Source organism: Amphiura filiformis, chromosome 12 (genome assembly GCF_039555335.1).
Source record: "Amphiura filiformis chromosome 12, Afil_fr2py, whole genome shotgun sequence".
Classification (NCBI taxonomy): domain Eukaryota; kingdom Metazoa; phylum Echinodermata; class Ophiuroidea; order Amphilepidida; family Amphiuridae; genus Amphiura; species Amphiura filiformis.
This window is the reverse complement of record NC_092639.1, coordinates 17,058,158-17,073,165: the sequence shown is the minus strand read 5'-3', so window position 1 is coordinate 17,073,165 and position 15,008 is coordinate 17,058,158. Positions and strand designations below refer to the sequence as shown.

The window sequence follows — 15,008 nt, the reverse complement described above, 5'->3', positions numbered from 1 at the left end:
CATTATAAATAAAATTAGTGGTAAAATTCTTGATTTTCAGTCACTCATAGTATATACCATTGCTATATATGCTGCCAACATAACCATTTTATACCCTTGCAATGACTATAATTTCTAAGCATGTTTACACTTTTTAAGTGTAAAGATATAACACAAGGTATCTTAAGTTATCCAATACTTGGGAGACTAAATAAGAGAAGTTTTAACTTGAAAGGTAACTGATTACACCTATTCTTAAAATCATGATTTGGAATGTTTTATGTTTTGTCATGTTGTTGTGACTTAGAATTTAGCCCAAGCGCTACAAGAGAGCCCTAGTGCCATAAGATGCAATTATAGACTCATTATAGGAATCGTTATTATTATTCTGCATAGCAATAGTCATGAAATCATAAACCAGTATTATTCAAAATAGTAAACATTACTACCATTTCAGTTTCTACAACAAACAAAATATTACTGGATTTATACCTAATGGCGGGAGTTTAATGGATAAAACTTCAATATCACATGGAATCATTTATCTCATTAAATTGGAAGATAGCAAACAAATGTGTGTAACGCTGAAGTTTTATCCACTGATTAAAAAAACAGAATATTACAAAACAAACAAACAAAACAACACAGACCAGAGAAATACCCCAAGTCTTATATATTCCTAAACCTTTGATTTGATATTCCAATACTCTGCCTTCTGGGCTACTGGTAAGGGGGGAATTTGATTGATCCACAAGTCTGTCATCAACCAATCATAGTTTCTCTGTTCTTAACTGGTACCCAAATAATCCTTATAACACTGGGCACATTATGACTGTATCACACCGACATCACCTGGCTAATAATTACTTGGTACACCAGAGATACTAAAATCAATACCCGGGATCGATACATGGGATTTTGATATTCAGACGAAAATCTTTGGATACCGGGGTAGAAAATGATGAATATCTCCGTAAATGATTTCGTCTAAAGAAACCAGATGTGGTTCCTTGCACTTGAATATATGTGTTGAACAGATATAGTCGTTAGCTTGCGTCTTGAGAAAGAAACTTGCGTCTTGAACTCAAAAACTGACAATAATTCTGATTTTATATGTGCCGAATTATATAGCGCAGTGTATAGGCAAATCGTGGGTAGTCTAAAAGCATATGACCTATGGCGTACCATGCTGGACTCACACACAGCGAGGTCAGCCCCCGGCCAATTGTCAGTAGCCTTAGTCAGATGTCCTTCGGCCCATTATGCATCTCAAAACTGTTAAACAGGTCGGAACAAAATGGCCATGCGTGGCGGTGGATTCAACCTACCATGGCGATTTCTGCCATGAAGATATCGGGGCGATGACACTGTGTGTAATAACAGTTTTTGTGGTTATAGCTTCATTATGGCTATACACACTGTGTATAGCCATAATGAAGCTATAACCACAAAAACTGTTATCAACAAAAATGTTAAGCCCTAAGTGCAAAACTAATGCATGAATGTGTGAGAGCCAGAAGGCCCTAAGTACAAAAATACCTGTGTATCTCAAAATGGTTTTTTTTGCACATATGGCTGTCTGGTACCAAAATAATCCTTACAACACTGGGCATCTTATGATTGTATACCATGAACGGGTTATAGCCACAGAAACTGTTATCAGCCAAAATTTAAAGCCCTAAGTGCAACATATTTTGCAAAGAGCCTGTATCATTAAATGGTGTTTTTGTACTTTTGGCTCTGACCCCTCGATATGTGTTCTACCCAAACCGAGCCAAGTACTGCAGTGGTTTTCCAAGTAAAGTGTTGGATGCGAGTCGTAAGACCAATAGGCCTATAAAATAGGCCTATTGGTCTTACGGCTCGCATCCAACACTTTACTTGGAAAACCACTTTTATCACCTACTTATGTGTGCCGACGTAGCAACCTTGTCTTCCAAGTACTACCAGGATGTATCGGTCCTACATACATATTCCCTGTTCGCCCAACATAAGAACTGACCCCATTAACAGCATTAGAAGGACCCTATTACATTTTTCATCGAAATTTGCAAAATCTTTGGACTATGAACATCCAATCAAAATCATAATACAATAAATAAAATCGCCTAGATCAGAGTAAGAAAAGTGGTTATTAATGCGTATATACATGACATGCATATTATTTACAACTTCGCTTAAATTCCAGCTACAAAATAGATACAGTTATGGCAATAATGATAATAATACTAGCAATATTATGTTAAGTACATGTACATCTGTGAATGGTATTTATAAAATACCTTCCTAAGTGCAATGTTACCAAAACCATGTGTTAATTATTTTCATCATTATTACATATTTGGATAGCCATCTTTATGTATTATATTGCGAATGGCAAAAATGCAATTTACTGTTTTCAAATCACTAATAAAAGTGGTCATTTTCGCGCGTGTAATTTTCCGCGCTTTGACGATTTTGAACAACATTGCTAGTTTTTAATTTCGCAATTTTGAGTTTTCTTACATAGACATAGGGGCATTTCGTGATCCACAGCCTCATCCCCCCACTTTTCTCAAAAAAAGTTGAGATTTTTATATCACTGGAAACCTCTGGCTACACAATGTTTATGTACAAAATATTTCTTGCAGATTAATTCGTTTTGCAAAGATATCGTGAAATTTGAATTTCGTTCTGGTGCACCAGAACGAAATTACAACGCATTGTCTATGGAGCAGTATAATACATATAATCATGCATAACTCGCAAACGCAAAATCGGAATCAACTGAAATTTTGGGAATAGGCTTTTTTCGTGGATATGTACTGAAAAATGTCATAAAAAGGATGCTAGGATGATAGTAGGATCACGAAACACTCCTTTAAAGGGGCATTTCGTGATCCACAGCCTCATCCCCACTTTTCCCAAAAAAGTTGAGATTTTTACACCACTGGATACCTCTGGCTACATAATGTTTATGTACCAAATATTTCTTGCAGATTAATTCGCTTAGCAAAAATATCGCAAATTTGAATTTCGTTCTGGTGCACCAGAACGAAATTACAACACATTGTCTATGCCGTGTCTATGGAGCAGTGTAATACACATAATCATGCATAACTCATAAAACGCAAAATCGGAATCAACTGAAATTTTGGAAATAAGCTTTTTTCGTGGATATCTACTGAAAAATGTCATAAAAAGAGGATGCTAGGATCACGAAATCCTCCTTTAAAAGAATATATTTGTGTATTTTTATTTTCGCGGTACATGTGTTGCAAGCGAAAAGCATGAAAATTAATGTCCCGTGAAAATGTCCACTTTTATAGTATACTGTCCAGAATTTGAATGGATGACTGACATATGTAATGTGATCAAGCAAAACGGGTCGTATGTCGAGCAAAATCAAAATACGGTTTTCAACTTCATTATATGTGGGATTTCGAGAGGTTTATTTTGATGAAAACTTCCAGAAATATACTAATTTTAGTGTTACACAAAACAAGAAGTTGAAGAATGTTACTGCCTACAGCTCACAATCAATATTTGCTATTATATACCTCATCTAAAGAATCCCGCCATCTGATTGGTTAAAAGCGCGGGCATAGTTTTGACTATGCCCGCAAAACTAACTATTCCCCGGGCATAGTTCTGCCTGCGCGTTTTTCCCAGCGTAAAATGATATTACGCATGCCTTAATGTTTCACATGCTATAATTACGCAGAAATCGCAGATTGTATTTTGTGTGCCGTTTGCATGAAACAATATATTAATTTCTCTTCCCAAAATCGATGTTTTAACCAAACAGATGACAAGAATCTAAAGATTTGGTATATAAAACAAATATTGACTGCTTTTTATTCGGGGCATGGTTAAAATTATAGGCCTGCGGTGATCTCAAAACCATGACTATGCCGAGGTTTTGAGATCACAGCGGGCCTATAATTTTAACCATGCCCCTCATAGCAGTCAATATTTGTATACTAACGACTCATATAGCTTGATCACATCACCTATAAACTTCAGTTACATGAACTGTTGGCACCAGTGTTTACTCTGAGGCTGTATATTGCGATTTTGGCTCATCGATATTTAGATTTGGCGCATAAAAATATGCGATTCCGCATCAAAATGAGTCAATTTGAGAAATTTTTGAGCCAAAATTGGGCCAATTTGGCGCCCCAATTTTAAGAGAGAGTAAACACTGGTTGGCATCACTGATATTACACCCATTCGTTTTCTGGCTGAGACAATGTTGTATTCATTAGGTTTCACTGCCTGAACAGAATTGATCATGTCTCACCTCCTTTTTCAACCAAATCGACGGTAATAACTCTTATAGTGAGGGATCAACATTTAGCCACAAATTGCCTCAGGCAAAACTCACTTCCTGGGAACTAAATACCACACAAGGTCATTTCTATGTAACTCATTGACCCATGTTTGTCATATACTGCCTCTAGCTATGATGGCAGCCTGGTGATCTGGTCAATTCATTGACAGATACAAGCCTCAGGAGTGAATTCAATTTTTGATCAATTCTCTTCAGGTAGTGAAACGTAATGTGTATCGATAAAGGTATGAGATGATGCTGATATATTTGGATAACACCCACGTCTATCCTCACTCTCTCTTCAAGACTGCATGGTATGCATTTCTCAACAGCACATAGGGGAAGCATGATTCCAACAGATCTTGGGTCAAGAATGGTGACTCTTTGACAATCTGGGAGGAAAAAAACAAGAAATATCATGTTATAATAAATGAGGGTTTTCATTACAAATATGATATTGGGTTTAACATTGAGGTGTTGAAAACAAGATGGATCCTGCCATCTCACTTGCCAAAATATAATTTTAACTAAACACATCAACAGAAATAAGTCCCCCTCCCAATATTTCATCATACCATTGTAAGGTTTCGTTTTTTGTACCAATAAAACTAACTTTGAAATAATTGTATGACTGTTTACTAAATGTTGTGTGAAAATGAAAGATGTCCATGACTTCAGGGCTGAATGAGCCCATATTGAAGACAAAAACTGCCCTTTTCAAAAGTCACAAAGTAGGCCTATGCTTGTCACAAACGTTGATTCATGGCTTGTCACTAATGCAAAACCCATGTGGACTGGGGTTGAGTGCAGTTTAAAATCATCACGAAGTGAACATTCTTGATCATTCAGCCATGCAAATCCCCATCTTGATTCAGAGCTCAGCACAGTGAGTGGTAAGATGGTCAGTCTCATTCCTTGTCCCAATACACCTTGCAGTTAACAAGCATAGGCCTACTTGGTGACTTTTGGAACGGGCAGTTTTTGTCTTTAATTTGGGCTCATTCAGCCATGAAGTCATTGACATCTTTCATTTTCACACAACGCTTAGCAAACAGTCCTATAATTATTTCTCAGTTTTATTGATACAAAGTTTTATTCTACGATGTTATGATGTAATTTTGAGAGGGGACTTATTTCTTTTGATGTGTTTACATTGTATATTTTCCCGTTACAAATCAAATCGACTCCAAGTGATTTACCACTAGTGACCAATTACAACAATGTTTAATCATGCAATGTACACATACAGTATTTGTGTGGGGGTGTGTGTGTGACCTGTTTGTGAAGGATACGCATGCACAAAAGTCGTCATAAAATGTTTTGCAGCTAGAGTTCCTTTTACAAGTTAAGCATACAACTAACCGTCCAGCGTGTATTAATTTGCTCAAAATGGACTTTGCAAAACATTATAAGGTGTACTTCCATGATTCATTACACGCCAAGGTCATTACAAGATATCAATAACCTTTACTCGCAATCCCATATTCGTCATTGGGCAGGAAAAACCTCCTATGTGTTTGTGGCCTCTGAAGATGTTTAAAACAAAACTGCCAACTGGTTACATAGGAGGTTTAGGTTTAAACATGTTCAGGGGCCAAAGACACAGGAGGTTTTCCCTGCCCAACGACGATATTTACATTTAGTGAACTGTGATTGGATTAAACACATCATATATTTTTCACAATGTTATAAATATAAAGCAATGAATCCACTACCTGAACTTTCAAATCTTACCTGGTCCAGCAGCAAATACAATGACTCCCTGGCTTTGCTGGGTACAACTTTCTCTGTGTCATGGCTAAGCGTCAGCAAACTGGATGATGCCAACTGTCAAAGGACACAATACACAGAATGGACAAGTAGTTACTACTCTTAATCATAGGGAGGTGCACATCCGATTGGTTCAATTAGCGCGTACGAGTATTGCGTCAACACGCACACGCTAAAGTGTATTATATCGTGTCATATCAAACAGCTAAGAACCAATAAGACTGCAGAAACTTTAAGAATGGGAGAGAAGAAAGTTTAAACTTACAGCTAAAAATTCCTGCAATCTCTCTTCCACATCACCTCGTCTATGGAGGGTGAAAAGAGCCCCTGCAACAGCATTGATAGCATTGGCAAAGCAGTGACAGTTGTTTGGGTGGGCGTCTAGGCGTGGGCTGTATACGGTAGTCTCGCTGCGTATCAGGACTCGTAATGACACCGCGATGAAGACCATCAAGAGACATGAGTTGTTGTAATCCGCCTCGGCATCCACTGAGGATAAACATAATAAAAATGGAACAAACTGAGCTATACTAATGTGGAAAACAATTAATAACTACAGTTAACATAAACAACTGATGTGCTAACACACATGTGGAAGGTAACTTTGTCACGTAAAAGTTAAAGCCATATTATAACATTTTCAAACAAAATAGATCAGCATTTCTTTGCCATAAAATGTTAGCTTTTACTGTTAGACATATCCCCTTTTATTTTTGAGCCGAACAACTACGGCAAAGCAAAGAAAATTGGAATTTACTACCAGCGCACATGTCGCCAATACGTACCACTTCTTCGGTCATGTTGTGGTACGACCCTTTGTTGTGTATATCACTGTCCCATACGCCCGTATGCGTACTGTGTGTTATGAACATCGTGTATGCGTTAATTGATAATTCCATCGTAATAATAAAGCGACGGTTCCGGCGTTTTATTCAAAATCTCGGATTTTGACAAAACTACAGCACCTAGAGTCTTGATTTTTGCAGGGTATATTGGTTTTAATCGTGTAAAAAAAGGAATTTTAAAAATTCAGTGACGGCATCTTCCTCAGCAAATGTTATAACATGGCTTTAATCTGACAGATACCACAGCAGCTGCAAGGAGCACCCCATTACGCTTTGAGGCACAATAATAGTGCTGCACATGCCACTGGAAATGTACAAAAAATCCATACTTTCAATTACTCACTTAAATCAGGGGGTACAAAGACTTTTATTTGAAAAAAATATGAAAATATTGTGAAACCATCTACATGTCTCATTATTTAAGTGGCTCAAACCTTATTTTCTTGTATATGTTGCTATGGAGCAAGGAAGTACACAGCAATGCATGATGGGATAGTCCTTTCAGTTTGTGTGGGCAGTTACAATGAGTATTGACTCAGCCATTTTTTGAGTATCACTCATAGAAGACAAATATTGTACCTCTGGATAATATCACTATGTACTCAGCAAACTTTAACAATTTGGAAAAACGGTTTTTGCATATGAACTCTTCATTTGAATCCAGGGTCCATGTAAATTTGTACAACCATGACAATGAGTCCAATCTGATGCTTGACCACTTGAAAATGTACGCGAGTCACTGCACTGTGCTTAAAAGGAAGCAAACACAAAAGCAGTATTTACATAAAAGCAACTTACATTCTTTCTCTGCCTGCAATGCATTACACAGTGCTGGGTCTACATTACATGGTAAGCCTACGCTGAGTGCCAGCATGTCTACTGTCACAGCATCCTGCCCACTGGTGTGAACATGTTCACGGAAGTCAACTACAGCATTGTATAGGAATGATACCCTCTGGGACAGGACCTGTAAATCAAGAAATAGTGGCAGATAAATATGTAAAAGGAAGCCTGTAAAAGTTGATCTGTTAATATCACTGACCTCTACACATGGATAGCGGGCGACGACCGAAAAAGTGAATCCACTTGGCCGCCATATTGGTGAGGGCAAAAAAAATCACCTCACTGATGAGTAAAAAGAATATCCCCCATCCAACTTTGCATAAAGGTATACATTAAAATTGAAATTAAAATTAAAATTGAAAAACAAGTTGCTGCCGAAGGCGGCATAAAAAAAAGAAGTTCAAATCACCCTCCAGAAGACATGCATATGCATGGAGTACAAAAGAATCAATACCACGAACAGGTGATTGGTATTGTACTCACTGACCTTCTACCATATTGGTGAGGGCAAAAAGCCATAGTCTGTGGTTTCAATCGGTGACTATCCTATTATGTGCAAGCCTGCTATCCATGTGTAGAGTCAGTGGTCCATATTGGTAGAGTTAACTTTGAACTTTTAATATTCTTATAAGGTAATGACCTGATGCTGGTGACCTTTTGCCTTAGAAAATATGGAGTAAGTGACAGCTTCTTTTTTCTATCTTTTGTTATCAGTCTGGGCACCACTGAACCATTTTCTTTGTTTAAAATATCTCTTTATTTGGCTATTTCATGTCTAATAATGTAGACATTTTTTAGGCTGTCTGTTTAATTTAATACGAAAGCAATTTAATCATGTTAAATATTGAGGTACAATACCCATCAAGGTGAATATTTGCATATGACAATGCCATGAGGAGCTACTATTGAAAGTAACAGCATGTGCGGTTCTCTTTAGCAATAATTAATCAAAAATGTTAGTCATAGCCTTAATGAGCAATTATTGCAACACATGACATAGCGTGTCAAATCATGTTTTGTCATTTGCATTAATTGATCATTAAGACCATCAAAATATTTTAATCGGCCCTTGGAAAAATCATTTTTACAACACACTGGCTTGATATCATCAATAGCATTAATAGTTATTATGAAAATACAGTGGCGGGGAAACATTAAACGTTAGGGGTCGGGGCGAGCATATTTTGTTCCGTTTTTGGACTTTTTTATGCGCACAAACAAATAAATCTCAGACTATTTTAGCCCCAAAATGAAGGTGTGTTTTGCTGTTTCATGGGCCAGTTTTGTAATTTAACCAAATTTGAGCCCAAAACATGGTGTTTATTTGTGCTAAAAAGGAAGATGCACAGGGAAATTATTGCTTAAAGGTCCACAATCGTTGGCCTGGTCAACTGGTAGGTGACATTGTCCGTATAGATCACACTCCTGTATACTTGTATACTAGTCTGGACTTAGGTGGTGTCTGGACTGACATGCCTTGGGCCACATAACTCAATTATTTAGTTCATTATTCCACATGTGGTGGTAGACCTTTAATTTGTTCTTCTATTATAATTTTTAGGGGGGACATCCCCCTTTGCAAATAATTAGAGGGTGCCCCCCCCTTCCGCTGCTTATGTGAAGCTTCACCCTAGCAGGCATAAATTTTGTTGTTTTAAACATGTTTAAACAGACAGCCTGAAAGCTTCACCCTAGCAGGCATTATTTTGTTGTTATAAACATGTTTAAACAGACAGCCTGAAAGCGTCACCCTAGCAGGCATAAATTTTGTTGTTTTAAACATGTTTAAACAGACAGCCTGAAAGCTTCACCCTAGCAGGCATTATTTTGTTGTTATAAACATGTTTATGTTACTTACATCAGACAGTGCTTCTTGTGTTAGTCCCTTGAAAGCTATGATGACTCCTATGATGTTTAACCTGGTCAGTAAGTTCTCAATAACTGCAAAACAAAGTCCAAGAAACTTGCTTTAATAATGATGGAACTGAACATGATGGCTTAGAATATTTATTAGCCTTTTCATAAGAAACTATTTCAAAAAGCAATGTTAAACCTGTAAGGCGAAGAAAAAACCCCTCAAATACATGAGTCTGCAGTTGGATAACCCTAACACCCATAAAGACCACAATGAAAACCACTGCGCATGCGTGAATCCCAGGGTCTGCGATGACGCAATCACCCTAAGTGCTATATGCTCACGGAATCGCTGCCCGGGGCAGCGTAACCTGTGTAGCTTCCGGTCGGTGTCTGTGTGCTTGGCATGCAGGGGGTCGCAGGTTCGAATCCTGGGAGTGCCAAGTGACTTCTTTGTTCATCTTCTCTCCTTTTTTGTTTCTTCTTCAACTTCCAATAGCAAAAAGCAGGGTTGGGTGTTAGGGTTAATAAAAAGGGTTGATGTCCAGGGGTTGTTGCCTGTGGTTACACATATTTGTGACCCGGCAGCACAAATGAGCCGTAAATTCCCTAAATTGTATTCTGAGTTATGGTGTAAAATGTAATACGAAGGTCGTATTCATCGGTAACTTAAGCTGGCCCGACATCTGCCTCATTTTGATAGTCAAAAACTAATCAATAATCCTATTGTTGAAGTGGATAATAAGCTTCTACCTTAGATGGCTATAGAACTTTTAATAGCTCTGGTCTTTGTTTGCTTTTGCTAAATCCTGTTCAAGTAGTGGGTTACCAGGCAATGTATTTTGTACAGATATGCATAACCAACAATTAACAATGAGAGAACTTTCTTAAACCTCGTTGACTTGGGGATGATTTGAAATGACCGCCAATTATGACTGTTTGATATTTATTGCCAGCAATGTGGAAAAAGAGACACATGTAAAAAGCGTAAAAGCTATAATTTTGTTGAAGGAGCAAAGTTTAACAAACCATAACCCCGCTTCTGAATATCGTTTGAAGTCAAATGATATACCATTTTTAAGTTTATGATGTTTATTTTTTAAACACGAAATAAAACAAAATTGACCGGGGGAGGAATTTACGGCTCATTCGCCGTGAACGGTCACATTTGTGCATGTGTCTGTGTATTGTGCCTTTTACTCACATTTGAGTTGTGTAAACAGTTCTGCCATTACCAGCGGTTTGTCAAAGTTGGTTCTCAATTTGGTCAACACTTCCATGTTTTCCATCACCAATTTCTAACACAAATAGAGAAAGGAAAAAAATTAGTAAATTTGTTTCTTATGATGCAATTTTGTTTAAGTTACTCTCAGCCTGACCTTATATCCCTTTGACCCTGAAAGGCTATCCCCAACCGTCAACAAAGTAAGGAGTGTACAGTAAATTGTTTAATTCTTCCAAGTTATGTGCAGTGCATTGAGCGTATATGGGCATGAATGCAAAAATGAGTACACAATCACACTGATTGGCTGATCAGCAGTCATGATGACAAAATAGTTTACCTATTTGTCACAAGTCAGTGGTGTAGCTGCCAGGGGGTAGCAATGCCTATTTGGCCCCCCCCCTAGTGCAGGGCAAAATAATAAAGGAGTGAGAGAGATGGAAAAAAGGGGAAAAGAAAGAGAAAGAGAGAATCCATAGGCCAACGATATAAGGTGCGGATAGAATTTGAACAATTTTAAAATTTTTGTTAAAAAATGGAACTATATTTTATCAAAATGAAGTCGCTATCAAATTTTTGTTTGGTGGATTTGGGCCCCCCGCCCCATACAGGCTTGCCCCCTGGAAAAAATCCCAGCTACGCCACTGTCACAAGTACATAGAAGGGTGGAAACTTTGCTTCTTTTGTGATCAATGATCACCTGCACGTACCCGGATCTTGGAATAATTGAAACATTTACTTTAGTCAACCAAGTCTAGCACTCGAACAACAATAATACAAAGAATGTTCATATCCTCTTTGATTGGAAGCAGTGGCGGCGCCAGGAATTTTTTTCGGGGCAAAGTGAATTTCAGGGGGGCAAAATTGGCAAATTTTATGCATAAAATTTGCCATAAAAAAGTGTAAATTTACGTGATTTGGGGGGGTTTGCCTCAAAAGTGGGGGTTTGCCTCAAAAAGTGGGGGGGGGCAAACTTGCCCCCCGTATATGCTGCCACTGATTGGAATAGCTATATTATTCAAGCTGTTCTCTCTATTTTCCCATTTTTATTTGTTTTTTAATATTTAGCTTTAAATAAAAATTAAATAATCATGAAGGAATTGGGAGGTTAAAAGGTTTATAAAAGTTAAATGTTTCTATCATCAATAAGTTTGAGAATATGTGCCATATTGATGATATTGGATCATTTTTCTTTTCTTTTTTTAAAGACCAACTAGATTGATACACTGGGGCCAATTTCAATAAACATGGGCAAAGCATCCTCATATGTATCTCCTACCTTGAGTTCTCCAACTTGGCTTGCAATGTGCCACATCAAACTCTCATTCAGGAATTTCATTCCGTAAGCACCAATCAGCTCAGCCAAAGAGCGTAATTCTGTAGGAAAGTAAAAGAACATGACAATCAGATGGACAGCAATTGATAAGATCAGATATAGGCATAATGAAAAAATGCATGCATGCAAACATAGACCCACACATCCACATACAACCATGCAAACACCCCCCCCCCCACCACACACCCCCACCTACGCCCCCCACACAAACCAACCACCAAATAATCTGGGTGTAAGGTACACCCTCAAGTGGTGTTTTACTGAGCTATTCCAGTTGAAATCTATAACCCCTATGGAAGACATGACCTTAGTCTTCCACACAGGGAGTGGGAATTTCAAATGGGGTTACCTGAATGAGTGACTCCATTTGCACCAACCCATGCCCTTTGTGTGAGAGATTAAGATCATGTCTTCCATAGGGGGTGTATGGATTTCAACTGGAATCACCCATTACAAAACACTATAAGCCATACATATCCTAAACTGCAGTGGCACATTTCAATATTAAACTGCTATTCAACAAATATACCTCATCAAGTTGCAAGTATGATTTTAAGTACTGTAAAAACGTTGGTGATTTTTGGCAATTTGAAACTGTTTTACTTCTCTTGAAATTTACGATTCTAAGCTTCCTTAGGTCAAATGTCATTTCATAAGTGTACAAACATACAGGGGGGGTTGAAGAACTGTGAAGATTCTTACCCGAGATATCCGTATATTCCTCAGCACTAAATGGTAACTGTGGGTCTGGAGCCAGACTGATGAAAGCCTTCTGGTAAGGTGAGAAACAGATCTGACCAGATGTCACTCTGCGCAGCAATACTTCCAGATACCTACAAACAATATCAAACAATTTGCCTAATCTGTAAACATTTTTTATATCTATACTAATAAAATAATAAGCGGTCTCTATCTGTGTATCTATCTGTCTGTCTGTCCGGCTATGCGTTTCGCCGCACTTCAACGCATCGTGCTGAAATTTTGGATATAGATAGGTCTTGGGAAAAGCATGTTGGACATGTGGTTTTGAAGGTCATCGGAGGTCAAGGTCAAAGGTCAAATTTTCAAACTTCGTCCGATCGGGCCCAAACTTGGTGGGTGGGATCTTTGATGCGAGGGGAATATATGAGCGAAATAAAATCGAGGTCGTCCGAGGTCAAAGGTCATTACGGAGGGGTCAAATTTCAAACTTTGTCCGATCGGGCTCAAACTTGGTGGGTGGAATCCTTGATCTGAGGGAATATATGCCCGAAATAAAATCGAGGTCCACCGAGGTCAAAGGTCATTACGGAGGGTCAAATTTCAAACTCTGCCCGATCGGGCTCAAACTTGGTGGGTGGAATCCTTCATTATGAGGGGAGCATGAAAAAAATTACACCGATCCGAGGTCAAAGGTCATGGATTTCAAACTTTGTCCTATCGGGCTCAAACTTGGTGGGTGGAATCCTTGATATGAGGGGAATATATGTGCTAAACAAAATTGAGGTCAACCGAGGTCAAAGGTCATCTAGGGGCTAAATATAAACTGCCCTATTGTGCTTAAACTTGATATGAGGGAGCATGAAAAAATTACATTGAGGTCATCTGGGGTCAAAAAGTATCTCTATCATCATCTGGGGTCAAAAAGTATCTCTATCATGCAGATGGTGCCCTTTATAGCTACAGGGCTATTACAGCAGCAGGTGCACTAGTAACATAAAAGATTACATTGTGATTTTTAGGACTTATAGACAACTTTTTTTTTCTCTTTCAACAAATGAATATAATCATAACACCATATTCATGGAGATACCCCATGGTAAGTGCGGCTGATTTTGAGTCCAATTAATGCTGAAAAAGGGTAAAATACAATAAATTTCAGACCTTTTCAGGTATGCATGTCGCCATGTCCATAAGTTAGGTCAAGAAAAAAAATGTTTGCTTGCCCTCAAATGAATTTTAACAATTGGGTCGGTCGGTCAGGATTTCTTTTTTTTTAATTACTAGCAAACTCTACTGTTTATATTAATTAAGGCTCAAAATATGCAAAATCAGACAATTTTGGTGTCAAAATGAATCAACTAACAATACATTACAATACAACTAAAATGTTGAATACAAGCTCTAAAATACATTTTTTCAGAATGCAAAAATTTGAAAAGAAAAAAAAACTTTTTCAGGAATTTTCAAAAATATGGTCAGTATTCTTTTGTATAGTAAATAGAAAAAAACAAACTTTTTTCTGATTTCCAAAATTAGGGTCGGTCGGTTGAGGGCAAGCAAACATCTTTTTTTGGCCTTATCACAGACAAGTGTGTGATGATGCTTAATAAGCATTAAGCAATGCACACTTTAAGCCCACAGAAAAAAAAGTTTTAGTAGCAATGATACCTATAAAAGCAATACAACCAAGAAGTCCTATTTACTGGCATTATAATAAAGGAGAGAAAAAAATCGGAACCGTTCGGATTCGAACCAGCGCGCACCCACGATTACAAGTCCTATTTATCATACATACCAATTAGTATAGAGCATTGTGATTGTCTTCTCTCCATGACTGTCCAGCTGCTGGGTTTGTTGTAATAACACATTGTTGAACACCCTGGTTATGTCAACATGAACTGTAGAAATAAATAATTGTACATTGGTCATGCCAGGGTAATGTATGTAACATGTTCAAATCCCTTGCAGGGTATTGACTTCTATGTTTACTTCCCAGTTTGAACATACCACCTGTAAGTGGGTCTCTAACTGTCGCTGCTCGAAATGTAGAGTCATGTAGTATTTTCCCTCTTACCCACTCACCCTTTTGGCTTGTGGGTGTGTGCCCCCCACTTTTTTTGGCTTGTGTGTCCACATGTCCCCCCT

The 15,008-nt window shown here is 38.0% G+C and overlaps 1 protein-coding gene across 3 annotated transcripts in view; it reads right to left on the bottom strand.

Moving 5' to 3' along the window:
* Positions 1-15,008, bottom strand: part of LOC140165879 (nck-associated protein 1-like) — a 64,588-nt gene continuing 49,580 nt past the window's right edge. For all 3 annotated transcript variants that reach the window (XM_072189218.1, XM_072189221.1, XM_072189220.1), the window contains 9 exons: positions 14,659-14,761; positions 12,864-12,994; positions 12,105-12,202; positions 10,808-10,901; positions 9,608-9,690; positions 7,705-7,873; positions 6,327-6,550; positions 6,026-6,118; positions 1-4,683 (listed from right to left, as the gene is read on the bottom strand). In XM_072189218.1, coding sequence (XP_072045319.1) covers positions 4,582-4,683; positions 6,026-6,118; positions 6,327-6,550; positions 7,705-7,873; positions 9,608-9,690; positions 10,808-10,901; positions 12,105-12,202; positions 12,864-12,994; positions 14,659-14,761 — 1,097 coding nt within the window. In that variant the 3' untranslated portion in view covers positions 1-4,581. The remainder of the gene's footprint in view (positions 4,684-6,025; positions 6,119-6,326; positions 6,551-7,704; positions 7,874-9,607; positions 9,691-10,807; positions 10,902-12,104; positions 12,203-12,863; positions 12,995-14,658; positions 14,762-15,008) is intronic.